At 44.6% G+C, this 26,424-nt stretch overlaps 1 protein-coding gene across 5 annotated transcripts in view; it reads left to right on the plus strand.

Annotated features, from left to right (window-relative positions):
- DOP1A (DOP1 leucine zipper like protein A) overlaps positions 1–4,841 on the plus strand; it is a 2,904,166-nt gene extending 2,899,325 nt beyond the window's left edge. For all 5 annotated transcript variants that reach the window (XM_069606322.1, XM_069606321.1, XM_069606320.1 and 2 more), the window contains one exon: positions 3,765–4,841. In XM_069606322.1, coding sequence (XP_069462423.1) covers positions 3,765–4,070 — 306 coding nt within the window. In that variant the 3' untranslated portion in view covers positions 4,071–4,841. The remainder of the gene's footprint in view (positions 1–3,764) is intronic.
- The last annotated feature ends 21,583 nt before the right edge of the window (positions 4,842–26,424 follow it).

A 26,424-nucleotide genomic window follows, 5' to 3' on the forward strand; every position in this document is an offset into this window, starting at 1 on the left:
TACGACCCCCATTGTTATGCAGGTCCTGAAACCACTAACAAATAACTTTCCCCGAACGCTTTTGAGGTGCAGGTGTGGGACCTTAACCTGGTAATAACATTTCTAATGGTGTCGCCGTTCGAGCCATTGTACTCTTGTTCTCTCTGGCTAGTTACCTGTAAGACAGCCTTCCACGTGGCTGTCACATATCGGCACACAGTGTAAGTGAGCCCCATGCTCTTATTCATGATGTTTTCAAAGGACAATGTTGCACTCAGTTGGCGCCCTTCCTTTCTACCTAAGGTGGTGTCTGATTCTGATTTCCACCGTACACAAACGATTTGCTTGCCAGCCTTTTACCTGCGACCTCATCCCTCTAAAGAGGAAGAGCAGCTACATTGGATCGACCCGCAAAGGGCATTGAGGTTCTACATTGCTAGAATTAAACCGTTCAGGCAAGAAGATAAGCTCTTTGTGGGGTATACTGGCTCGAAGACAGACAATCAATCGGGTAACAAAACAGACCATTTCAAGATGCATTGTGCTGTGTGTCTCCCAATGCTATCCTATGGTAGGGAAAGACACCCCAAAGGCTTCAGGGTGCATTCAACCAGGGCTGTGACTGCCACATCCGCACTCCAAAGGGGAGTCCCTACGTAGGACATTTGTCAAGCAGCAACGTGGGCTTCTCTCCACATGTTTGCAAAATATTGCTGCCTGGACACCCTGACGGGTCTGAACGCCCTCTTTGGTAGATCTGTCCTGCAATACGTTCTTGTTTAACACCAGCAGAGATCACTTCTTCCTCCTCTCATGTTATGATACTGGTATGGGAGTCTATCTAAGATGAGGAATCTGTTGAAGGACACAAACCATTAGAAGAATACTTACCTCTGATAATGTTGTTTCTGATGGATGTACCTCTCACAGACACAGATTCCTCATTGCCCTCCCAGCCTACCCTGCAATAGGAGAGCTTTCTCCTGTTGCTGTCTCTTTTAATGCAATTAGATACCTTGTCTAATTCGTGATCCCCAACGTGGCTGAGCACGAAGAAAAAAACAAGTAACTGAGCTCACGGGGCGCGGTGCAAGCTATTTGTCCTTACACCAACCTGTATATTGATTTGTCTATTGTGTATTAGTCTTCATTGGACACTTACTCTGTATATTAATTCCTATTACTCTGTATTTAGTCTTCTCATGTAAATTACACTGTCCTTTATGATCCTTCATGTATCTCATGTACCTATGTAACTAAGCTGAACATATTCTTATGTCTTGCGCCCTGATGCCCCAGGGTCTGGTGCACACTATAAATAAAATAAACAAACAAACAAACCAACCAACGTCACGTCCGGAATCGTCAGCGCACAGCTCCAAGGAAGCTCAAAGCCAGATTTGAACTGCACCCTGCTGTCAAATGTTTCCGTGATCTGCTGCTGCTGTAGCATTTTATCTAAGATGAGGAACATTACCAGCAGTAAGTAATTTGTTCTTTGTAGCTGCAACTTAGGTGCATGGACATTTAGGGAGGCGTGCAAACTAAAGATACACAAATGTCACTTACATAAGTGGAAGCAGTTTGTAATTTGGTGCACAAAGACATATATTAACCCAACAGAGGCCACAGCTACTGGCCTGATTTCTGTTTCTTTTGGATTTGGCGCTAATGTATAATTCTCTAAAAGCACACTTGCTGGATTTAGTTGCATACACCACATCACAGCACAAACTCCCATGGTGGAAAATCACAGTGGTTAAAGCCTTCATGGAAGGAGTTAAGCCTTCTCATCCTCCGGTTGATAACCCCGCTCCTAGTTGGGGCTTCAACACAGTCTTGCATAAATTAATACTTCCACCATTTGAACCCATTTATAAATGTTCTATGAAACACTTCCAATGCAAGGTAGATTTACCAGTGGTGATTACCCCAATAAAGGTAAACCAACTACAGGCATTGTAGGTGGATACACCTTTTGTCATTATTCAGAAGCACAAGGTGGTCTTCAGAATCATCCACGCATCTCCCCAAATACATATCCTAATTCCATGTGCCCCAATCTATTGAGCTACCCAATCTTTTTCATAAACCCCATACAATAGCTGAAAAATCTTTGCATGCACTGGATATATGCAGAGCATTTATGTTCCTAATGTCTAGAATCAAGACCGTAAGGAACAAAAATCAGTTTTTCATTTATTTTGCTGCAGGACACCAGGGCAGTCTTGTAACTAAAGCTTGCATTGCAAGATGGATAGTATGTTGCATTTAAGAATGCTATAAACTTACACGAAAGACTATAATCGTAACTCGCACATATCACTGCTTAAGGGACGGGGTCACTCGAGCATCCCTCTAAATCTGTAAGTCAACAACATGGGCACCTGGACACATGTTTACCAAACACTACTGTTTAGCTACAAACTGAAGTGGAGCAGGCTGTACAGTGAAACTTGTCTTCTGTTATGCTATCTGCACACAACACCAGTAAAAAATACTATTTGCTCATCTATGCACAGCATGAGAATCAAAACAGATGTTCAAGCCCCAGAAAACAAATGTTACCTAGCAGTAGACCTTCTTGTATCTGATTAAAATAACACGAACTGCCCAGCCTGCAAGGTGCGATGTATGGAAACCAAAACAGTGCACATATCTTAAAAGCCTAGCAAACGTACAACTCTAAACTTCTATGGTCACACTACCCTCTCACTTTGATTGGAAAAACAATCTAAGGTCTTAGGCACCAGGGGTCACTGCATGCACATGGTAGGGGTAGTATGACATGTCAACTCCTTATTTTACTTTGCATATAAACAATTTGTAATATTCCAGCCCGACCACTAAATGGCGTAATATGCACAGCTTGTGATTCTTATAAGATACAAGCTCCATAAAGACTATCATTGGGCACGTAACGTTATACGATGTGATAATAATGCTATTATTGTTATAACATCCACAAATGTGATTCGCACAAGCTTTTCTTTTACTTTTTATAGCTCAATTTGGTTTAGTATGGCATATTTTCTTTCAAAGAAGAACATAATTATTAAAACCATAAAGTTGTATGATGTTGAATCCTGTTTGATAGATTGTACTAAAACAATAGATAAACTACTCTTCAATTAGCTATTCAGTAGGTGGCATTTTATGGAAGGTGGTTAAAATTTCTAAACTCCAGTTTAAAAATACTTGGTCTGTAAAAGTACTGGATTTACAAAACTGCTCTCTTCAGTGTGTAGCTAACGATGGAACACCCACACTGTTTCCTTGCTTTTCCTATTAAGTTAGCTGCTGATTAAACAAATGAGATTATTTACTTGTTTCACAGCCGCTCCCTCATCATCCAGCTCATAATGTGCACAATTGCACAGATTTGTATAGATTCTAATCAATGGCATGCTATGTTTCATTTATTTCAAGTGATTGCCATTCTTAGAGAACTGCTGCTTTGATGGTGAATCCTGCTGGTTAATATTCTAGGCTTCTCAGTCACTGAAATTTATTTTTCATAGAAGATTTCCACCTTGTGAATAATAGAAAATGATTCATGTGAATGACATCCCTTTAAAATATGGATTCTGATACCACTGCTACTTGCACAATAAAAAAGGCCCTGAATAGGATATGACATTTTATTCCACTTTTGTGGTGTAATGCATGAATATGATCATAGCCTTCAGCTTTTTTCTAAAATATATTTATAAATATCGTGGCTTTTTGAATAAACTCCTGTTTTTCCCAACGCCATATAATCTGATGCATATTTCTATTTTCAGAAAAATCCAGAGGATGACAGCTCTGGGAGAACATTAGACTGGGAGCCTGGCCATCTGCTGTTAACAATCTATACTATCCGCAGTATGGAGCAACTTCTGCCTTTCTTTAATGTGCTTAGTCAGGTCTTCAACAGCAAAGTTACAAGCAAATGTGTTGGACACTCAGGTAGCCCTGTCTTTTACCCTAATTCTTTCCCCAACAAGGACATCAAACCGGAGAGCCAAAAACTATTTTCGAGCAAAGCCCGACAAAAAATCGAAGAGATGGTCGAGAAGGATTTTCTGGAAGGGGTCATAAAAACCTGAAAATGAAAGGAGATTCCTTTCAGTGTATCTTTATTATCTAAGAAAAAGGCATTTACAATTTGTATAGGAGCTGTTTTTTTTACTTTTACTTTGTATGTAACACACATGCTATTATTTGTACTGTATTTAATTTAATATTTTATTTGTAAATAAAAGCAGAATATTCTGATTCTTGCCTAAATCAAGATTAACTATTGTGGGCTCATATTGATTATGGTGCCTAATATGTACATTATGTGTTTATCATTTCTTTCTGTTAAAAGTAATGCAAAATACAGTTTGCATATTTTTCATTTTTCTCTAGCCTTTTCCTTTAAATTCATCATATGACATTCTACAACATAAAACCTTTTGTAACTGAACTAAATGTATTATTAAGACAAATACTTTTTATTTGCAAATCTTTTCATACTGAATAAAGTACTTAAGCTATAACTACTAGGCAATACCCTATGGATAATGCATCAGCACAGCCATTTCTGAATGTACAAATGCTCTGCTGTCGAAAGTCACAAAGCTTAGTTCTTCCTTGCAACTATCCAGAGCAAAAAATCTTGAAGCAAGAAGTTGACTACAAGGAATTGTTTTGAGAGGAGACGTTTTGTAGGAGTTCAGGAGAAATGGATTTAAAGACTCACTTACCAGAAATGCAAGTATTTTATAGGCAAAATAATCAACTACCCTTCTAAACTGCACAACTACGATCATGAGACAAACATTAACTGAAGTTGTTTTCTGTTTTGTGATAAAAATTAAAAGTTTAGAATTATACATATTTAGTGCTCTGTTACATATTGTGATTGCTTTGTCTTTCGCTGCCGACTGTCTTGCAATCTATTCATAGCAGGTAAATATTGGTAAGTTTGGTTTGCTGGTCACTGCCTCTGGAATCCTTTATCAGACAATGAGGAATCACTGTAGAATCAGGTAAAATGCCATGGCTCGGATTTGGTGCGGGGTGCTAAATTGAGGAATTGACGTACACAAATTAGACGAATACAAAATAATGGTATGAATTCAGAATCATAAGACAGGGTGTGTGTCAAATGGATACCTTCCTTCAACAGATTCTTTATCTCTTGAAATATCCCCGGTTGCAGGCTGGATTCTGAAACATGTTCATAGCCCCTATCTGGTGCCATACATTGACTGTTGCAGGAGGAGGGCACACTGCCATTCGCAGCTGCATCATCCTACCCAACCCTAAGACACTAATAGCGCCTGTGGAGCCACTGTTGCAATACGAAGAAAAAGAGAAGAATCAGAGAAAGAAGAGCTCCTGCTCAAGGAGTAAATCATTTCCCTCTAAGCACCGATGCTCTTCTTACTCTATGAAATGGTGCCCCCAGACCCTACTCTTAAGTCAACTTGCACAAAGGAAACTGACCTAACTTTGGTGAAAATAAGTAAAAACTGCTGTTCCCATCGCCTATTCTAGCAGCAGGCCGAATGGGAAGCCTTCAGTTTACTAATGCTGGGCATCTAAAAACATGCACAAGTTCCCATGACTCTGGTGCTGACACCAGTGATGGCACCCACTGCAAACTTGATAGTTGAGGTTTACAACTAGTGGTGGGGCAAGGGGAATACAGGGTCAGCTGCCTCCACTTGGACATCTCATCATTGTCTTAGTGTGCCCTGAAGATGGTCATCAAGCACTTAATTTCATAAAGGATTGAACTGCTGAACAACACAGTGGCATACTGACACTGCTTGCTGCAGCCCATATGTTCCTATGCAACCGAGCAAAGATTCTCCAACTGTGCATCCCATGAGTTTCTCCTTCTGCTGAGATGGTGAGTCCGGCTGCCCCTCTGGACCAGAGAGAAGACTGAAAACGCATATCACTGTGTGTAAAGGTATGTTTAAAAATGAATGTTTGTGTGCATTATGTAATGTGTGTGTTTGTGCAAGAACTTATATTTTTGTTTGCCCGCATATGTAAGTGTGTGCATGGCTGTATGTATGTTTATGTAAGTCTGATTGGGGGAGGGGCGGAGATATATATATATATGTTATGGTTCCAAGTAAAATCGAAAAATCCCTGCCATTCGCCAGTTATGGTAAGCTAAGCACCCATAACTCGTGCCACCACCCTGCACTGCCAAGACTAACACCCAGTATATCAAAGATGACATCACAAATGTCATTGATGACATCACTGATGACATCACATGTGCATTTACTTTTCATGCAGAGCCTCCACATGGGATTGTATTTATAATATTGGCAGAAAAGTATCAGAGATTATTGAAGCACTATCATATACCAAATAGTTCATTAAGCGATGCATTGCTAAAGAATTCCATTGCATTACTGAGTTCTTTCAGTACATGAACGAACTCATGAAGAAACGTAGGCATTGTCTGCAGCATGCGCTATAGAGGTGCAACATTCCAAATCTTCCCATGTTGGACACTAAATTGATAAATGCTTCTATTACAGATTTTTGCTTACTGTGAAACTTAAGTATCTACGAATGCTTCCCTTACTGCATAATTGTACTATTACGCTCAAAACATAAAGAGACCACAATGCATACAAATAGAAGCATATACAAGGAACGGTAAAGTAAGCAACCAAAACTGCAGAATTACCAGAAAGTGTTCATAACTGAACTAATTAACTTCATGCAGAGAAAAGATTCTTGTGTTTCAAGATTCCTTCTTCTACTATATATATATGTATCAAATGATGTAACTGTACCCTAAGGAAAGTATTGTAAGAACATATGAGAAGGGTAAGGACTACAAATATAGCACTTTTTACTTTTTTACTTCCTGACTGACAGTGAAGAAAGCCACCTGGCTTACATATGTCAGTGAACAAAAAAAAGAGGGAGCTAGACATGTGATGTCATCAGTGATGTCATCAATTACATTTGTGATGTCCTCTTTGATATCCTGGGTGTTAGTTTTAGCAGTGCAGGGTGGTGGCACAAGTTATGGGTGCTTAGCTTACCATAACTGGAGAATTTCAGGGGTTTTTCGGTTTTACTTGGAACCATAACGTCCCTTTAACAAAGTTTTTCACTGAATTTCATAGGTTTTTAGTAGCGCAACTGAACCATAACGTCCCTTTAACAAAGTTTTTTTATTGAATTTCATAGGTTTTTATTAGCGCAACTTAACCATAATATCTACGAACATCTGACTTCATTGCACACCTTCCGGAGAATGCCACATGACCATATGCTGGTGCACAGCATGATGACGTGTCCGAGAACCCATATGCACTTCACAATAAGACCCGTGCTTCGTGGACAGTGTGAACTACATTTTCTACTGATGTAGGAACTTGCTACTTCAACATATCCCTTGCACAGCTCCAACACCTATTCGTACTCAGCCATTTGCCAATCTAGTACACAGTACATACTTTTAGCAAAACTGCTATTTATCTTAGAATGACACCAGCTAAGGCCATCCCTCCTCCCCAAGAGACACCACCACTGCTGTAATCAAGGAGCATGAGAAACACTGCCCTCTACCTTAGAAATGACACATGCGCAACATTTTCCCCTGTCCAACTACCCCTCCATATTAGTGTTTGGTGCCTCTTCCCTCATTTCCCTCCCCACCTTTCGTTGTTAGCTCTCCTGCCAAAAGAAGCCATCCAAAAACAAAATAAATGTTCCTTTAGGAACCACCTTTCACAGTTAAAAAATAGAACTAAAAAAAACTGCATAGACTCCATCTACTTTATATTTCTCAGTAAAGTACATAGACGCAATAAGATTTTCCAACATTTCCATTTGCATTTTGTGTTATGATAATGGGAATATTGTGGCATTCATCCTCCATTCCAGGGATTGGAACGGTGGATAACGGCCCAGCAGCCCAAGTTATCAGCCCAATCGAAGCAAGGGTGGATAACGAGGTCTCTGGACCATTACCCCCCATTCCAGCCCCTGAAATGGGGGATGAAGGCCATTAGCAGCCTAGGTTTCCAAAGCGGTAACCCGTGCTAATATAAAAGAGGATTTTTCATCCTATACTGGGATGCCTTTGGCGTCCCGGTTTAGGAAGGAAAATCCTTTTCCAAGATGGCCACCAAGGAAAGGGAAGGCGGCAATTCCATACAGGGCCCCTCTTTGCTTTCCATGGCAGCCTGCAAAAGGCAAAAAGAAAACCCTGTGACCATATTACCACAAGCACATTTTTCTTCCCTTTCAAATCTATCCTAATTTCGAATAACTTTACCACAAAGCCTGTCCCAATTGGACATGCCCACTTTAATCCTATGTTTTGTCCCTTCTGGTCATGACCAGTAGCCACATTGTCCGGATCATGACCTTATACCATGACCCTGACATTCTGGCCACTGCCCATGGCTACAGCCTACCCCTCAGTCACTAAAGCTATACCGCTATTTTTTTTAACTACATTATGACACTTGTCCAATAAGAAAGCACTGCCACATTTGCAAAACCATCGTTTTGCGATCCTTGCCAATGAGCCTCACGCAAATTTGCTGGAAATCCACCCACGTTATATTTTTTCAAAACTGTCAAATGAATGCACATACAACCGTCATATAAGCTCTGCACAAAATCCCAACAAACTTTGTAAACTCATTCGAAATCACGTCAGAAATATTCCACCCATCATCATCAACCCTCACCTCCCCAAACATTATTTTATATGTTTCACAAGTGCAATGCTCAGAAAATATAATTGTCCCGAGGGTTCGACCATGTATTTTTATACATACGTTCATCTATCGCAAACATTTCCAATTCACCTTACCTAATTTTTCCTCTTTTAGAAACATACGAAATCTGGCAACAGGGCGCGTCCATCTTGTGCTATTGTTATCCATTGCTGCATCTGCCTAAGGTAAACTGGCCTGACGTCACTAAATCATATGCCCCGCCCCTGACCCTCACATCACCAACCCTAGTAATATTCAACACCTTTCTCTGGAACGTTCCTCTTTAGCGTAGCCAAACGCGCCCATAATCACCTACGTGACGTGACAGAGAACCCGAAAATCAACACACATCGACTAACAACACAGCACGTCACAATTCAAAATATTAAACCGTTCTTTAAAAGAAAACAATAACACTGTACGATTTGTAAAGTACTTTTATTTCACAATGAACTCTCCAAGAACATCCAACTATTTCCATATTAAATCAAATTGCAAATTTGTTTCTTCGCTCGTGATCCAAAATGTTAATCGTGAGGCACACGTTGTTCTTTTTCCACACACAAAGTGTTTGTTTTCAACAGTGAATTCCAGGGCTTCTGCATCAACTTGGGCCTAGACCACCATAAAAGATGTTATGTTACTCCTAATCGCTAGTGCAGCGTACGGGCACATGGGCCCTGGGCCATCGTCCCAAAAAACAGTCACTGTGTCCAGCCGTTGACCACTATGTGCACCTGGCAATTGAAGAAGCCATCAGTTGGTATCTGGAATCTATGGCAATCGCAGTAAGGCAGCATGTAGCTATTTGGAAAACATAACAGAAAATATGTATCAATACCCGACCTTTATTAGAATATCTATTGATTTCTTAATTCGGCATAGAGTTTAAACTAATGATTAGCACACACATCAATTTCAACAAAGACAAAAACAACGTGGAAACTGATACACAATTCGATATGGTCATACATGACTTTTTAATGAAATATTCGCGTTGAACCTGGGTGAATCTAGTGAAAGTCTACATGCACCTTGATCCTGCACTCCCCATAACCACATAAAAAAGACAACCACACAGAAAGATAGTACTTGAGTTACATTGCCAAAATGAATCTTCAGATAATAAGTTAAAGCTCGTTCCGGTATAAAGTCGTCAAAATCAAACTTTATATTCACCATTTCCATTCGCTTGGCGTAACTCAGACCGAAATGCTCACTGCGCTCGCACCAAAGAATCTTCATGAACTGATTTTACATGTTTCTTACACACTTTTGGAATGCATAACCTTATCAAATGTTCATTATTACAAACCTCCTCTCACTGCATTCCTTACGGAATATTACCTTTCTCTCAAGGTCAAAAAACAATTGAACCTTATACTTTGTGTCCCATGCGTGGGCTTCCTTCGCTCGCAACCAAAAAATCAAAGCTGGTGACCTTCACTCAGAATCTAAAACCATTCTCACTTTTCAACAACATGGCTCAACGCATTCATGAGAACTCATATTCTCATATACATACAGGGCCGCTGTTTCCATCAAACACTGCAGGTGGCTGCCTCAGATGCCAGGCTCTAGGGGGCGCCAGTCTGACTCCAATAGTATTGTAAATACATTGTAACACAGACACATTAGTCCTTCGCCTGTACTTTACGCACATTACATTGTGGAACACCTCCAAATGTTCTGTATGACTTTTGTGACAAAAAAACACCACTTTTTTGCTTCTTGCTGCCACATCCCATCACATCCTCATCAACCCTCACCTCCCCAGACAGTATTTGATAGGTTTAACAAGTGCAATGTTGTGTTTTTTAGTATGTTTTTGCGGCGATGTCCGCGGACACCAAAACACGGATCAAAGATGGCGGGTGCATCGGAACAATCTGACGCACTTCACCATCCAATGAGCGAACGTGTCACACGTCCGTGGACATGACGCAACCGATTAGCTAATCGTTATCTTGCCCGCGGAGCGAACAGGGAAGCGTGTCAGCGGAGCGGACATAGATATCACTAATTTTTTTAGACCTACTTTTTGATAGTTTAAAAAAAAACTACTGGCCGGATTTTCACCAAATTTACAAAAGCACGCTTTCGGGACCAAACCGCTGTTCCTGCTGCAAATTTGGTGAAAATCCGTCCAGCGGTTTGAGCTGTAGCCGTGCGCAAAGTTTTTCCCCCATTCAGTCTATGGGGAAAAAAAGACATTTTGAGACCCCCCCTATAACTTTTCCCTCCCTGGACCAAACCTCACTAAACTGCAAATTCAGAATCGGCCATATACTTTTTTTGCAAAGTTTGGGGAGCGAAGTTATAAGCCGCCCAAAAAGTGTTCTTCCTATGGGATTAGCAACTTAACCATAACTACACGGCCACTACCGTGGCAGTGTAATATATATATATGGATGGGTTTTGTTTGGTGGATGAGTGGGCAACACCAGCATCATGAAAATGATGTACAGCAACAATCCTGGTATTGACAGTGTGATTACTGACATATTGTTTGCAGATTTTCATGAAAGTGATTTACAGTGACAATGATGGCATATGTCATGGGCACAGCTGCATGAGAGTGATTTGCAGTAACAATGTTGCCATATATTGTGAGCGCATTATTGAAGTGTAAATTGAACAACACTTTTCACTTGTCACAGCGTGGATAAAGATCAGATTGACTAGGAAAGCAAAAAAAAAACAATAGAACATTTGTATGTAATGGACAGCCAACACGTCTTTCTACCAATTTGCGGTCTTCCTCAGGGAATTTCCCATTACTGTACGCCTTTTAATAGTTCCAGAACCTTCACATCCATATTCTTAATTGAATCAGTTCCTATGCATACGGCTTAAATGAGTAAAGGTTCTGGAACCATTGAAAGACGTATCTGGTCAATCTGATCAATCTGATCTTTATCCACGCTGCGACAAGTGTTGTTACTGGGTTAGGCACAATTGGCCAGTGTTGTTCAATGTATGCCTCTGCTTGTGACTTTGGGCTTAAGTCACATTAGAACTATGGTCTGTGCCTGCTCACACTTTTTCATTGGAATGAATGGCGTGTCCAGTGAAACAAGAAACAAGTAAAGCAAGCAAGGTTTGATTGATAGCTCAACTTGGTATCAGCCCTTTTCAATATACACATTAGTAAAGTGATTTATAGTTTGAAAGCTTGCAAATATTGTGGGAACAGCATCAAGAAAATGATTTACATTTTCAATTCCGAAATGTGAAGTATTGTGGGTGCAGCATCATGAAAATTATTTAAAGTGGCAATGCTGGGATGACAAAGTCCCATGTATGATGCTGGTGGATTAGGCTGGAGGTGACCGTTGAGCCCAAATACCACCTACTGCTCCATGATGTAGGGCTTAGAGGAGGTAAAGGCAGGGTCCTCCAATAACCCAGCCCATGACCAGCCTTAGAGAAAACAACCTCCTGCTCCAATCTAAGAACCTCAAGAGAACAGAGGAATGCAGGGCCTTGCTATCGAAGAGAACCGACATTGAGCAATAATTTGACTCATGGAGGACTGCCGTTTATTTCCCTATGCCAAATCTGCAAGCTTGTGGAAGATCAAGGACGCCTGTCAAGAGACGGACCAGCGGAGGCAATACAGAAACATTCTGAGATCCAATGGTGGGCAACAACCCCCTTGAGCGTCCGGTTGGCAGAACCTTGTGGACCAACCAGAAAAAGCTGTAAATGACAATTCAAATCTGAAAATCCAATCCCCACTATGCGCCCTTAAGCACCACATCTGAATGTGGTTCATGTTCCCAGAAGCAAGTCCATGCTACTATTTAAGCAGCCTCCATTCAGTGCCAGGGTTAGTATTGGAAGATGGAATTGTGCACAGCAGAGGGGTAGGTTGAGTGAGGAGAGAGAAAGACTAAAAGCATAGAGAGGAGGAGAGAAGGGAAAGGAGAGTGGAAAGACAGAGAAGGTGTACAGTCAGCAGAGAAGGTAGAAAGTAGAGAGGCCTGAGATAAGGGGAGAAGGAGGAAGAAGAAGGAGATGTGGGTGAGTGGAAGCCAGAGTGACGAAAGTAATGGAAGACGTGGAGGAGGGGAATAGGCAGAGAGTTTATAAAGGAATAGACTGCAAGAAAGACAGCAAAGTGGGAGGGCTAAGGGAAACGAGGAACAGTGAGAGGAACCCAGGAGGATAAACACTCAGAAGAGAAAGAGGTGGGAAAAGAAGTGTTGAAGGAGGAATAACTAAGGTAGAAGTTGAAGAGGGCCTGATTGTTGAGGGGCATCGAGCAGGAAAGAAGAGCCAGGCATGAGAGTGCGACCAAGATGAGAAAGACAAAATGAGGGGGTTGAGGAGAGGTCTAGAAGTATCCTGTTGAGCAGGCACTTGACTGCACATTTATGGCAGCGTCTGTGCCTGAGTTAAACACTAGCACCACAGGACTGAGACCAGATTTTACCTGTGCCCAGTGAGATTTGACTAAGTCTCATCCTGGCATGGCATCATGTGAGACAATCCAGGGACCCTTTGCATCCTGGACAGGATGACGGGGGGCAAAGCATCGGTCAAGCCAAGAAAGAGGGGCAGGGGACAATTGAAACCCTTTCAACTTTTATTTGATCACCAAGCACTTGCGCAATCTCAATGTCACCTGGCCTAGTAGGATTGTTGTCTTTGTCTTCCCTCTGTTTCCCCTCTCAGGCCTCATCGCGCCTTGAAAGACTTGTCTAGGCGCGTTATGCCATATCATATCAAGAGGCAGAGCCCAACGGAAGTGAGGGATTGACTGTCAGACTGCGGTCCTTCAGCAAGCTGGAAATCCTTTTCTATTATTTCTTTCAGGACCCATCATTCCTTTATCCAGCAATTTCAAAGGCCCACCTATATTTTTGTTATAAAATAAGCCTTTTTGTATGCTACTTTGAGTATCGAGTTGCCTGTGTTTCCCTCTTCAGCGACAAATGCCAATGTTTGGTGCAGGTTTCCTGGAGGGTCATGTGACAGACAATGCTGAAAATAGACTTCAAAACTATGAAAATAGAAAACAGTCTTAAGGATATAAAGGAAAATAAAAGAAATACTTTATGCTACTTGATAGTCATGTGACAATAATATTTTTTGAATTAAGGGGAGTTGGGACGGCTGCCCCACCTAGGGTTTCAGTTCCAGCCACACTCGGGTGGGACCTGGTGTGATGCTGGAAATGCATTGGAGGGACTGGGCCTCTCTGTCCTTGTTCTGTAGTCCCTTTTCATGTATGTTCTGTGTTACTTTCTGCCCAGGAGTCCATGTGGGACTCCTGGCAGTGAAGCTCTTCCTCTTTTTGGTTTGGTGTACAGACCCTTGGGATACCCTTATGGCACCCATGGGTGGGGGTACAACCCTGTACTGCTAGTGTATGTTTTTGGGCACCTGTGTGTGGCCCACAGAGCAGGGTATGGGCTAGTGGCAGCTCCATGCTGAATTTGACAGGTGCTCTGAGTATCCTCCATTTTGGGATACTCAGGCCCTGCCATTGGAATCCGTTGACTCCTGATAGGCCCCTGTGGCCTCTTGCTTTCTATTGCATGTTACCTTGTTTTCCCAAAGTCATGGGAAGCCCTGATTCTGTCCCTTCCCCCTGACTGACTGTTGGGTGGAAGTTCCATATATGGTATTGTGTGGAAGTCCAGGCCAGACTGGCTGGAGCCTTCCCAGTGACTGCATGTTTTGGGTACGCCCTTGCAGTGGGATCTGGGTGAATGGAATGTGTGAGCAATATGGACTTCATGTTATGGGTGTCTGGTTTCTGGTATGTAACACAAAGACTGAGACAGCCCTGCCCGAAACTGGTATGAACGCAGCGTGGAGTCCTGAATGGCTGGGTACTTGTCCCAATACACATTCCTTGTTGTGAGTGTCTGGACGGAGGAGAATGGCCTGAATGCACTGAGAGTCTGATTGGCTGCCTGCCTTAATGCCCTTCTGAATGATTGGTTGCATGAGTGTTACGCAGCAGAGTGAATGAGAGACCAAACAGTTTATCTTGGGACCTCTCACTGATGGAAATTGTTCAGAAGCTGAAGTTGATACTTGATGCTTAAGCTTGAAGCCCACTGGAAGAGGAAGAATTGCTGCTGCTGTCCTTCGCCAATCTGAAAGCTGCTGTGCCTTCAAGGAACGGATCCAAGAGAGGACCTGGCTAGGAGACCCCTTCCTGAGCTACAAGGGGCCATCGTGCACCAGCTGACCTTCGCCGAAGCGTCCTGGAAGTCAGTCCTCGAAAGGCTGCCGACCAGAGACGGGGACCTTTGCGAAATCACGAAGCAAAGCGCCCAGACATTGATTGAAGTCCATCGCCGACCGGAGCTGTAGTGCTCCATTGCCTAAGAACACTTTGAACGAAGGACTCCTTCGCTCATCACTGATGACTGCTTCGTCCCGCTGGAGAAAGTCAACGCCGCCGATGCGCTGAGGAGAAACCGCCAGTGGGTTTCCCGCCACCCGAAGACCGCAAAGACACCGACGAACCTATGCCCTTGCTGGGCCAAAGTTCTTCAGTAACTCTTTGCGGCAACAAACTATCATCGTCGAGGTGCCCCGTGCGCCTCATCTTCACAGGACATCCACGACCAATCGTCGACGAACACCACCAGGACCGAAGCTGCTGCATCAACGTCTTTGTTCACCATTTCCTCGTGGGATCTCGATGATCCATGGCTCCTGCCTTAAAGGGAGCCGGTCAAGAAGGATCTGTCGATGACCCAAGGTCGAACTCTGTTATTCCAGGTACATTAGGGTGTAGAGCTGTTATAGAAGGAAATAAGACTCTTATAAGCAATATATGGACTGGGCTTGTATTGTATCTTTATTTACAGGTTGCCAGGTGGGGGGGATCCTCGCACAGATGTGTCTATCGGTAGGGGCCAGTATTCTGCCTATTGTTTTAACCAACCTGCTTTCCTCCTATGTCTATTGCTGGGTTACTTTATTAACTGATTTGTATGACATTTGAACTGTCTACAGTTGATGCATTTTAATGGAATCAGAGTAATAGTGGTACCACATATAAACTGTATATATTTACCATTTTAGATTAACTTGAGCACAACGTGTGTTATTGTGATTGTGTACATATTGTGAACCTTATTTATATAAAGACTGTTTTCACTAACATAGTGTGTGGACATTCCTTTGTGGGTGCTTGGGGAATACACTGTACTTAAGAACCAGCCCGCATCACCTCCTGAGAGCTTAAGCCTTGATTGCTCGACCTTCGCTACCTAATAGAGAATCTTGGCTGGGGTGCTCTGTGCCTCTACTCTGCCATATAGAGAGGAGGAGTGCAGATACCCCCCTCCAGTTTTTACACCCATCTCTGATCACTCCCGTTTTTACACTTTTACGTTTACACAATTTTTTTTCCATGTTCATAGTCTCGTAGTCTGTTTTCAGTATTTTCTGTTGAATTACTTTGAAGTAGCATATAGCCTTTCTTTCATTTTCTTAGTTTTCTTTAACTTCTGTATTCTATTTTCATAGAATTGTCATGTTTTCAGTGTCTTCCGTCACATGACTTTCAAGTACCATACAGTCTTTCTGTTATCTTAGTATCCTTTATAGTCTGTTTTATATTTTCATAAACTTAATTGTCTGTTTTTGGCTTTTGTCACACGGTGTTTCAAGCAAATTATAGCCTTTAATGTTTGTTATTTTCCCCTTTACGGTCTGTTGTCTATTTTAATAGCTTTGCAGTCTGTTTTCAGTGTTTGTTATCAAATGTCCTTCAAGTAGCATATTTTACAGCTCTCTTCTGCACAAATACTCTTCCTGCTCCTGTTGCAGCTGGAGGATCCACCTGTCAGCTCCCAGTTTGCTTGGACTTTCGGTCCTTTGAAGTAAGTTATACTTCATTAATCTACTCTCTTAATGAGAGTATTTATACTGTTTTTCCGATAGTACTGATTTGTTTTAGTTTTTGTTTAGAAAGTAGTGTATTTTACAGTCCTCTGCTGCACTGACACAATTCTTGCTCCTGCTGTCGGCTCGGCCTGGCTGCGCCCTTTATTCTTGTGTTTTTGCCCTTTTTTTTTAACAATTATTTGTATTGCCATTTTTAGATAAAACAACATTAACGCACCCCCTAACCCTCTCCTCCAACCCTTCCCCCTCCTCCGACCCCTCCGCCCTGCCAGAGTTGTGATATTTCTTCCACTTTGCGGGCAATCTTTGATTATTTTTATTTACATCATATTCTTAAATTATGAGCACAACATTGTTTTACAAAGTCTCCTTTGAGAAAGTCCAAGACCATTGCCCAGTCATGCTAGAATCTCACATAGTCCCCTCGCAGATTATACATCATCCATTGCATTGCCATGAACCCCCAAAGTTTAAACAGCCAATCCCTTATAGTTGGTGGCCGCTTCTGTTTCCAATTGCTCGCTATCACCAGCCATGCTGCTATAACCATCAACATACTATGTGACTTATTGGGTAAGCAGATCTCCAGGTCATACAAGCCACACATCCATTCTCTAGGTGTCAAGAGTATATCGGGAGTTACCATTGTCTCTATCTGGGTTGTGACCTCCTCCCAGAATTTCTCTAACCTCGGGCCCTCCCACCAGATATGCCTCCAATCCCCTTTCATGCCACAACCCCTCCAGCACTTTTCCACAGTTAAAGGAAACATTTTATGGAATCTCTCTGGGGTATAATGCCATTGGACCATTATTTTATACTACGCCTCCCTGACATGGATCAACCTTGTCAGCTTGGGAATATTTGCCCATAGATGTTTCCAGTGCTCCCTCGGGAGGTCCATCCCCAAAATCTCTTCCCACTTATGCATATATCCCCAGACCTGTCTCAATTCCCCTTCATTAAGATCGAATATAACCTTCACACCATCTGTCTTTTACCCGTATGTGTGATGATACATTTTTCAAATGCTGTGAGCTCTCTTCCTACCGCTGCTTTACCCCCCAAAACTGGCTATCCAATGCCATAGTTGATCGTACTGCAGCCTATCTTTCTCCGACAGACCCACAAATTGTTGGCATTCCTCAAATGTACAGCAATCCCCTCCCTGCATCATATCTCGTAGCTGTGTGCACCCCGCTTTCCGCCATTGCCTAAACGCTCCCTCTACCATCCCAGGGGCAGAATTGCAGGTTTCCAAATAGCGAGGTAAATGGGAATGGCAGTGTAGATAGATTCCCCTTTTCTATTAATCGGTCCCGTATAGCGCAGGCCACTGCCAATACCTGCTGTTCCTTGTAGTCTGAGGCCAGTCTTGTCTATGTAGCAAGAGGACCGCTTCCAAAGGGCACCCCGCCACTGCCCTATCCATCCTTGACCAGGATTTTGAATTATCTCCCATAAACCATTCATGGAATACCCTCAACTGTGCCGCCTCAGAGTACTTCACAAAATTTGACAGACCCACCCCCCACCGTCTCCCGGTGCCATTAGCATACGCAGTGCCACTCTCTGGGTTTTATTTCGCCATAGAAATTCCAAAACTACTTTATGCAGCGCCACAAAGAATGACTGTGGAAATGGTATCGGGAGAGCCTGGAAATTGTACAGTAATCTCGGGAGAGTCACCATTTTAATAGTAGCTCCTGTAAGGAACTCATGGTGGCAACAGTAAAGACAGACACAAGTGATCATAGTTTAAGGGTGTTTAACTGTACAAATGGGTGAGAAAATCTCCTAACCTAAATCTAAGATGGGAGCAAGCTGCGACCAGCAAATAATAATAAGGCAGTCCTAGTGGCGTCTTGTCAAATAAAAAGGGCCTATACTAAAATAAAAACTATTGCCAATCCTTACTGTTAAGTTTAAAAAAGGGTGTGGGATAATGTTCACAAGAAAAGAAAGAAGGGTTCACAAATGATAAATCAGGATGTTATGGCCAGGGTCTCCCTTCCCCACGTTTTTAGCATGGGACAAGGCAGGACTCTTGAGCGCAGCAAACTCCTGGGCTTTTCCAGCACAACGCTACAGTCCCTTCCAGCGATATCAGGAACTTTGGTGGTTAAGTCTCTTTTTCTACAAAGTCTCTTGCCTCCCGGGCCTGATGTGTCAAAATAACAAAACAAAAGTTCCTTTCTGTATTCCTTTACGTTCTTTGTACTCTTCACCCCCGGGCCCAGACCCTTCTCGAGTGTTAGCCTCCCTCCGTCAGGTTCACTACGGCCTTTTTACTCCGAACATTTTCACCTTTTGTATTCACGAGTCTCAATGTCTTCTTTTTTTTTCAACAAAACATTTTATTAGGTGTTTTCAAGAAGGCATACAGTAATCATATCAGCATGAGTAAGTATATCATTACAGAAACTCCAACATCACATAAGAGCATAATGTCTTGAGGACTACATATCCCCAGGGTCAGTCCCCTTCTGCCCAGTGGGTTTTATCCCACCCAGACGATTTCCCTTTCCACTGATGCAATGAGTATCGGGAGGGTCGAAATCGCTTCACAGTTGGAGGGACTATGTTAGACATCGAGTCATGTGAGGGCAGTGAGTTAGACCCGGATACTTCTCTGCATAGTCCATGAAGGGTGTCCAAGTGTTCTGAAAGCTCGTAATATCCCCCAACCGTATGGCAGCGATTTTTTTTTAACACCACAATGTCCCAGCATTTTGTCCACCAGATAGGTAAAGATAGGCCATCAGGATGTTTCCACAGATGGGCAATGGAGATCTTAGCAGCAGTGAGGAGGTGTGTGATTAGTTTAGCTATCTGACCAGTCAATGGGAATGCCCCCCCTCCTTGGTGTCCCCCTAGTAATATTATGCCTGGATCCCAAGGGATCGCCAACCCTGTGATCAGTTTATTATGTTCCAGTACTTCACGCCAGAATGTTGTAGTTTTTGTGCAGGCCCATAGCAAGTGAAACAGGGTTCCAGTGCCTGTGCAGCCTCTCCAACAACTTGAGGGAATAGTAGGGTCGCTTTTGTTTAGCAGTTCAGCGGTCACATAGTACCGGTAGCACACCTTGTATCCCCTTCTCTGTTTGTAATGCATTTGGTGCTGCAGTGTAGTCTTTCCCATATTTTGGTCCAGTCCTCTATGTCTAACGTGCGCCCCAGGTCTTTTTCCCAACTGAGTATGTATTTCTCCTTCCTGGAAGGTTCTGTTTTGTCTAGCAGTTGGTATAGAGTGGAGATTTTAACCCCTGGGAGCGGATGTTGTGAGGTTCCTTTCCAGCGCCCTTTCTGGTCCCTCCATCCTTTTCTTTTGATCTCACTGTGTGATGTCCAGTGTCTGATTTGTGTTCAGATTCTGGGACCTTAAACTTTGTTTTGCAGTCCATGAATGTGAGGGGGAATCCATCCTGCAGCAAGTCCCCAAGTCTCCTCAGGCCACCCACCCTCCAGAGTGTCAAACTATTGGGGGGATGCCAGGGGTGAAATCTGGGTTACCCCAAATCGGTGTCATGGTACTAATTGTGCCCGTGCAACCCCATTTGCGTGCTGCTTGTTTCCAATTTAACACAGTAGTATTCAGGGCCATGAGGGGCCTCAGGTCTGCCTGGTTTCGTGTGGGCGTTATATGGGGAAGGGAGGAGAGGGGGCCCGAGCACCATGCCTCCTCAATTTGCTTCCAGTGGGTCTGGTCTGTCAAGGATTCCCACACGAACGCATGGGAAAGCTGAGCGGCTCGGCAGTATCTGGCTATGTCTGGGACGCCTAGGTCACCCAGGGCCCTAGAACGTGTCATGATTTGTCTGGCTGCGTGGGGTTTCTTCCCTGCCCAGATAAATTTCATTACACTTTTCTGCAGCTTTTGCAGGTCTGCCTCAGGGATGTTTATTGGGAGTGCGGTACATTGGTAGATAAGCCTCGGGACAATATTCATTTTAACTGCGTTTATTTGCCCTAGCCAACAGATTTCCTGTTTTTCCCATCGTTCTTGGTCTTTTTGTAGCTCCTTAAATAGTGGTGGGAAGTTGTGTTGGTATATCTGTTCAGTTTTTTGGGGAATTTGGACTCCTAAATACCCAATACTGGATGCGGCCCAGGGGATGGGAATGATTGGTGCGAGCATCATTCTTTGTGTGGTATGTTGATTGCCAATGCTGATGATTTGGCATAATTCTCTTTAAAGCCAGAGACCCTCCCAAAGGCCGCAATTTCTTCCCACAGGGCCCCAGCTGACTTGTGATGGGTAGGAGTAAATCATCGGCATACATGGTCGTTTTATATTCCTGTTTGCCTACTGTGAGGCCCCTTATGTTAGTGTTTAGTCGCAGCTTGCAAGCAAACGGTTTTATTGATAGGGTGAAAATAAGCAGGGATAGGGGGCATCCCTTGCGAGTGCCTTGCGAGTGCCTCTGGTTATATGGATCTTGTCTGATCTTGCCCTGTTAATTCTCAGTTGGGTGGATGGGTTTTGGTATTTGGACATTTGGACATTGGCCAGGTTGCGAAGTTGGGGCCAAAACCAAAGTGAGACAGGGTCACCCTGATGTATACCCAATCCAGCAGTCAAATACCTTATGGGCATCTAACAAAATAACCGCCAATTGCTCCCCCTTCCTGGTTTGCCGATTCTATCGGGTCAATTGTGCGCCTAATAGTATCATGGGTGCTTCTGCCAGGGATAAAACCTGTCAGATCTGGATCTATCAATTTTGGGAGAACGTTGCTTAACCTATTAGCGAAGATTTTGGAGAAAATGTTCCCATCATTATTCATTAATGTGATCGGCCTATAGGAGGAGCAAAGCTCTGGGTCTTTACCTGGATCAGCCTATAGGAGGAGCAATGCTCTGGGTCTTTACCTGGTTTGGGGATGAGGATTAATGATTCTGCCATTGATGGTGTAATCATTTTTGTGGTGAGGAATAAGTTAAATAGGGCTGTGAGTTGCGGGGCCAGGATATACGAGTATGTTTTGTAGAATTTGGCTGTAAGCCCGTCCGGGTCCGGGGCTGAGTTTTTCAGGGACTTATTTGCTTCAGCAGTTTCTTCCATTGAGATCGGCCATTTTAGAGGTGGTAGAAGATCCCGGGCTGAAGAGATGTCACTGAGACGTAAGTACTCCACTTAAACATCTGGCGTAATAGGGGCCTCAGCCATGATTTGCCTGTGGTGTTCAGTCATCAGTTTCCCCTTCTCACGCTCAGTAAATCGCATGCTCCCATCCTCCCCCTTAAGTTTTAGGATGTTATTCTTATTGTGGACTTTTTTTAGTTTGTATACCAGAACGCGGTTACCTTTGTTGCCATTGATATAGTAGAATTGCTTTGTATATGCCAGGCTTTGGCTGATCTATTTGCCCAGTGCATTTCTAGGGCTATTTTGGCTTTTTTGAGGTCCCTTTCCCCTTTCCTTGTTTGTCGCTTTTTGTAATTTGTATCAACATCCGCTAATTCCACTTCAAGTTTCGCACCCTGGAGTCGAGAGATCCTTCTCTGTTCTGCTATTGCCCTGATCAGAGCACCCCGTACAATGGGCTTCATGGCGTCTCAAATCATGGCTATAGGGGAATCATTAATTATGTTCTCTTTGAAATAGTGGATAAGGGTTTCGCCTAGTTCTTTTTTTATAACAGCATCCAGAAGGGTAGAGTCTTGTCATTTCCAAACTGTTTGGGGAGGGACTGGAGAGCCTTTTATCCGCAGGTCTGCTGAGACAGGGGCATGATCTGATAGAAACCTCATGTGGATTTGAACCCTCTCCAGACAGGGGAACAAAACCCCTGGCATGAGAAGCAGGTCTTTCCTAGAAAAGCCTTTGTGTGCATTAGAGTAGAAGTTGAAGTCAGTCGAGCCCACAATGGCTAGTCACCAGATGTCAATTGTCTCGGTTTCCTTGAGGAAATTAGCAAGCCCCAGTGCCCGGGCGAAGTCTGCTCTGGTGGGAGGGAGAGTTTTTTCCACTTGGGGGTCTGGGACTACGTTGAAGCCCCTCCCGCCCCCGCAATCAGGAGGTGGCCTTGAGCGATTCACGGCATCTTCCTTTTTAGACTCTAATGCTTTGCACTTAGCTTCCAGGGCAGCCACCCTATCCCTAATTTCTTTGGATTCAAACGTTTGTTCACAAAGGGTGTTCTCGATGTCGGCTGCTCTGTCTTCCACCAATGCTACCCGCTTGTCCAGCGTGGATATTTTGATCATGACTTCCTCGGTTCCTTTGTGGAATTCCCTTGTCATGGCCACCAATAGCTCCTGTAGGTCTGAATATGTGATGGTTTGATTGAGAGGGGCGCCCTCGTTGCATCTGAAGGCTCCATTGATTGTGACTCTGCTTGCTCACCCTTTTTGTTTTCTCAGAGGTGGGTTGATTCAGCAATGTGGAGATGTCCAGTTGCTTGGTTTTTCCCCCCTTTTGCCATCTCTTGCTTTATTTATTAGAAGGACTGGGGCACCTTTGTTGGACACCTCAGATGTGTTGCTCTTTTGGAGAGAGGCCCCACTGGGGTTGATGGTACAGGCTTCTTCCCCACCTTAAATCAGTTTCCTGGTGGCCCCCGGAGTACGATCTCGGTTGTCGGGGAGATTGTTATAGAGGGTCCAGGCCTCGCCACCGGAAACCGTCAGGGAATGATTTAAGTGGGGGAACGGTCCACCCCACCTTCTTCTGAGTGCTTCCTTAGTGCTTAATGCTTGGGCAATGGTCTTAATAGCTTGACCCCGCTATGGTGTTCCCAAGGGACAGTCCAGTCTTAGTCACATTGATTAACTGGTACACAGGGTGCGCAGTGCCCCCCAGGAGCAGTGCGGCCGGATGGATGGGTGAATGGGAAGCAGCAGACTGAGATCCAGTGCTTTGGGTTTACTTGGGTCCCTTGCAGTGTTGGGTATGTGAGAGTTCCAGTGATTGAGGACTGGGGGCCCCCACCCACTGTTCTGGTCAGGCTGGCTGCAGGATTTACGGCGATGCCTCACAGCGGGGTCTGGGGGTGTCAGTATTTGTCCAGCTGCCAGGGCCCCTATAGGTTGTGAGGCAGCTTAGGTGGCAGATCCCATCGAGAGAGAATTCAGAGATCCTTTGCGGCCAGTTTATGTCCCTACACCTACCAATGGGCGCTGGGTGGAGAGGAGCCGGAGTTGAGTTGCTGTGAAGATATTGGCTGGGGAGGGCCTTCACCCGCCGTTGGGATGAGAATGTCTTGCAGAGTACAATGAAGGGGACCTCACTTCCCGCTGTGCAGTAGCCCAGGGCAGGGCACTCCGGTAGCTACTGCTATTATGGGCGAAACCCCCTGCCAGGCCCAAGCCACTGTCACCTCAGGGGGTGGGGGTTGGTAAGGAGAATGGGCATTGGGTCCCTTGTCCAGTACACTAGCCTCCTACCTTGTGTGGTCTGGACTCCTGCCCCAATGGTACAGCTTTTCTGCCCACTTCACCGCAGTGACTTTTATTGGATGGATTGGCGAAGGCAGTTGTGAGCTTCCAGCCCTTTGGCACCTGTCTCTCGGGCCAAGTAAGCTTCCAGCACCGCCGACCAAGTTGTGCCCAGCCTTGCAATGCCGCCACATTTTGTTCCCCAACTTGTGTATCCCCAGCGGCGCTGTGGCGATATCTGGATGTGGAGTGCATTGGGTCCGTGATTAAGCTGCAGACCCCTCTCCGCTCCAGGTTCCTCTGTGCAGGGACTCGTCCACCCCTACCGCACCATGAAACTCGCTCGGCGGGAAGTTCACCTGTCCTCCGGGTCCACTGGTTCCTTGAGTTACGGGCTGGAGCTCCTCTGCCTGTAGTGCTGCTAGCTTGGCTTTCCTCTGCTTTTGCTCGCTGCTTTCCATTCTCGCTCTCTCAATGTCTTTTTAAACAACCTCTCACTGTGGACATCTCACAGCCGGGTTCTCTCTTGTCAACACAATGTTCACGGGGTTATAGTGCTTCACCCCGTTTTGCAGGCATCCCTCAGCCAGGTTCACATTTGCCAATTACCCAATTCACTTTGCTTCATCACAGTGCAGAATTTACTTCCCCTAGCTTTCCTCTGGGTTATGATAGCCTCCCTTGGTCAGGCTCAGACCATCAATTCACTGTAGACATCCTTCGGACGGGTTCACGCTTGTCATTCTAACACAGTTCATGATTTTATCATCTCATTAGAAAAGCAGGGTTCCCTTCCCCTAGCTTTCCTTCGGCATCCCTCCATCGGATTCACACTTGCCTTAGTTTGCTAGACCCCCTAGGTTATTTTCTTACCTAAGTCCGGGTGCCAGCCCCCAGTCAGGCTTCACATTCTTCTTTTCATACAATGTTCTCGGGGTGTTACTGACCACTTTAATTCGCAAGATCCCTCAGTCGGGTTCACATTTGCCCCAGTAGCACAGTTCACTTTGTTTCTTTAGCGTGTCAAAGACGTTCAATTGAACAAGGGGTTTTACTCGACCCTTGTAAGACCACTTTGACCTCTTATGTCGGGCTCTCCTATGGCCTCCTGGTATCTGTAGTTTTAATAAAAGGGGACCAACCAGAGTCTTTCAACTGAGCGCCCATGTGGCACCGGACCACTCTTCAGCTGGTCTCTCCTTGGGCTTTAAAAGTTCTGTAAAACACAAGGGCCCTCATTACGACCCTTGCGGAAATTGACTGACCGGACCGCAACAGCGTAAATAGCGTTTCCGCCATTGCACGAAGGAGCAAAGTGCGGCTAATTACGACCCATCGGGCACGAGCATTACGCCATGGCGGAATCCGAAAGGCTGCGATGGCGGAAATGACCCCAAAACGGCCCTTACCGCCGCCGTACGCTGCACCAGGTGCAATACCGCCACCCATCTTAGCGGTCACCGTAATGAGCGGGCACCGTAATGAGCGGGCACCGCAAATTACGGGCACCGTAAATATACGGAAACGGAAGTAAAAGCATGTGGCCGGAACGGGAAACAGCACGCCGCACAACTATAAAATCCGAATCCCAACACAACCATTAAAAATCCGACCCTGACACACATCCCAACCCGTTAGCAACCCCAGTTAAAAAAATAAATATGGGAAAGGTAGCCAAGAAAGCGTGTGATCGCAAGCGGCAGGTCCACTTCTCCCGAGAGGAACTGACCGTGCTGACCGAGACCCTGCAGGAAAATGCCGCCGTCGTCTTCTCCAGTCAAATGACCAGGACGGCCCTTGCCAACAAGAAGGCCATATGGGCCCTGGTGGCACAGCGCGTAAGTGCGGTGGGGACAACACCCCGCACGCCACAGCAATGTCGCAAGCGGTGGGACGACCTGCGGATCCGCGTACGCAGCATACTTTCTGCGAACAGGAACATCGCCACAGCTACCGGGGGGGGTTCAGAGTCGCCCATCAAGTTGACCCCCTGGGAGGAAATCTGCGCCTCCACCATAGGAATGGAGAGCATAGAGGGAGTCGGAGGGATGGAGAAAGGAGTGCCGACATCCGGAGAATCAGGTAGGTTGGCCAAGAGAAACAATGCGAAATCCACAAACCACGAACATGTGCAGTACCATGTGACCCCATAGTGCAATACATACTTTGCCCTGACAGCGCCCTCTAAAAGTCAGAATGAATAAACAAATTAATCAAGATGCCATAAACAACCCCTACATGTGCAGCATGCACCCCCTAACTGCAGGCAGCCAAATGAATGCATCCTCAACCCACACGAAAATGAGACCACCTCCAAGGCCCAGTCCCAAATCACCCTCATGTACCACCCCAATGCATTTGATACGTTGCCATTCCAAATCCCACAGACCCTTAACTAACGCTCGCCCCTCTTTACTCCACCACAGGGTCCGATACC

Source organism: Ambystoma mexicanum, chromosome 4p (genome assembly GCF_040938575.1).
Source record: "Ambystoma mexicanum isolate Mex_15411 chromosome 4p, UKY_AmexF1_1, whole genome shotgun sequence".
Classification (NCBI taxonomy): domain Eukaryota; kingdom Metazoa; phylum Chordata; class Amphibia; order Caudata; family Ambystomatidae; genus Ambystoma; species Ambystoma mexicanum.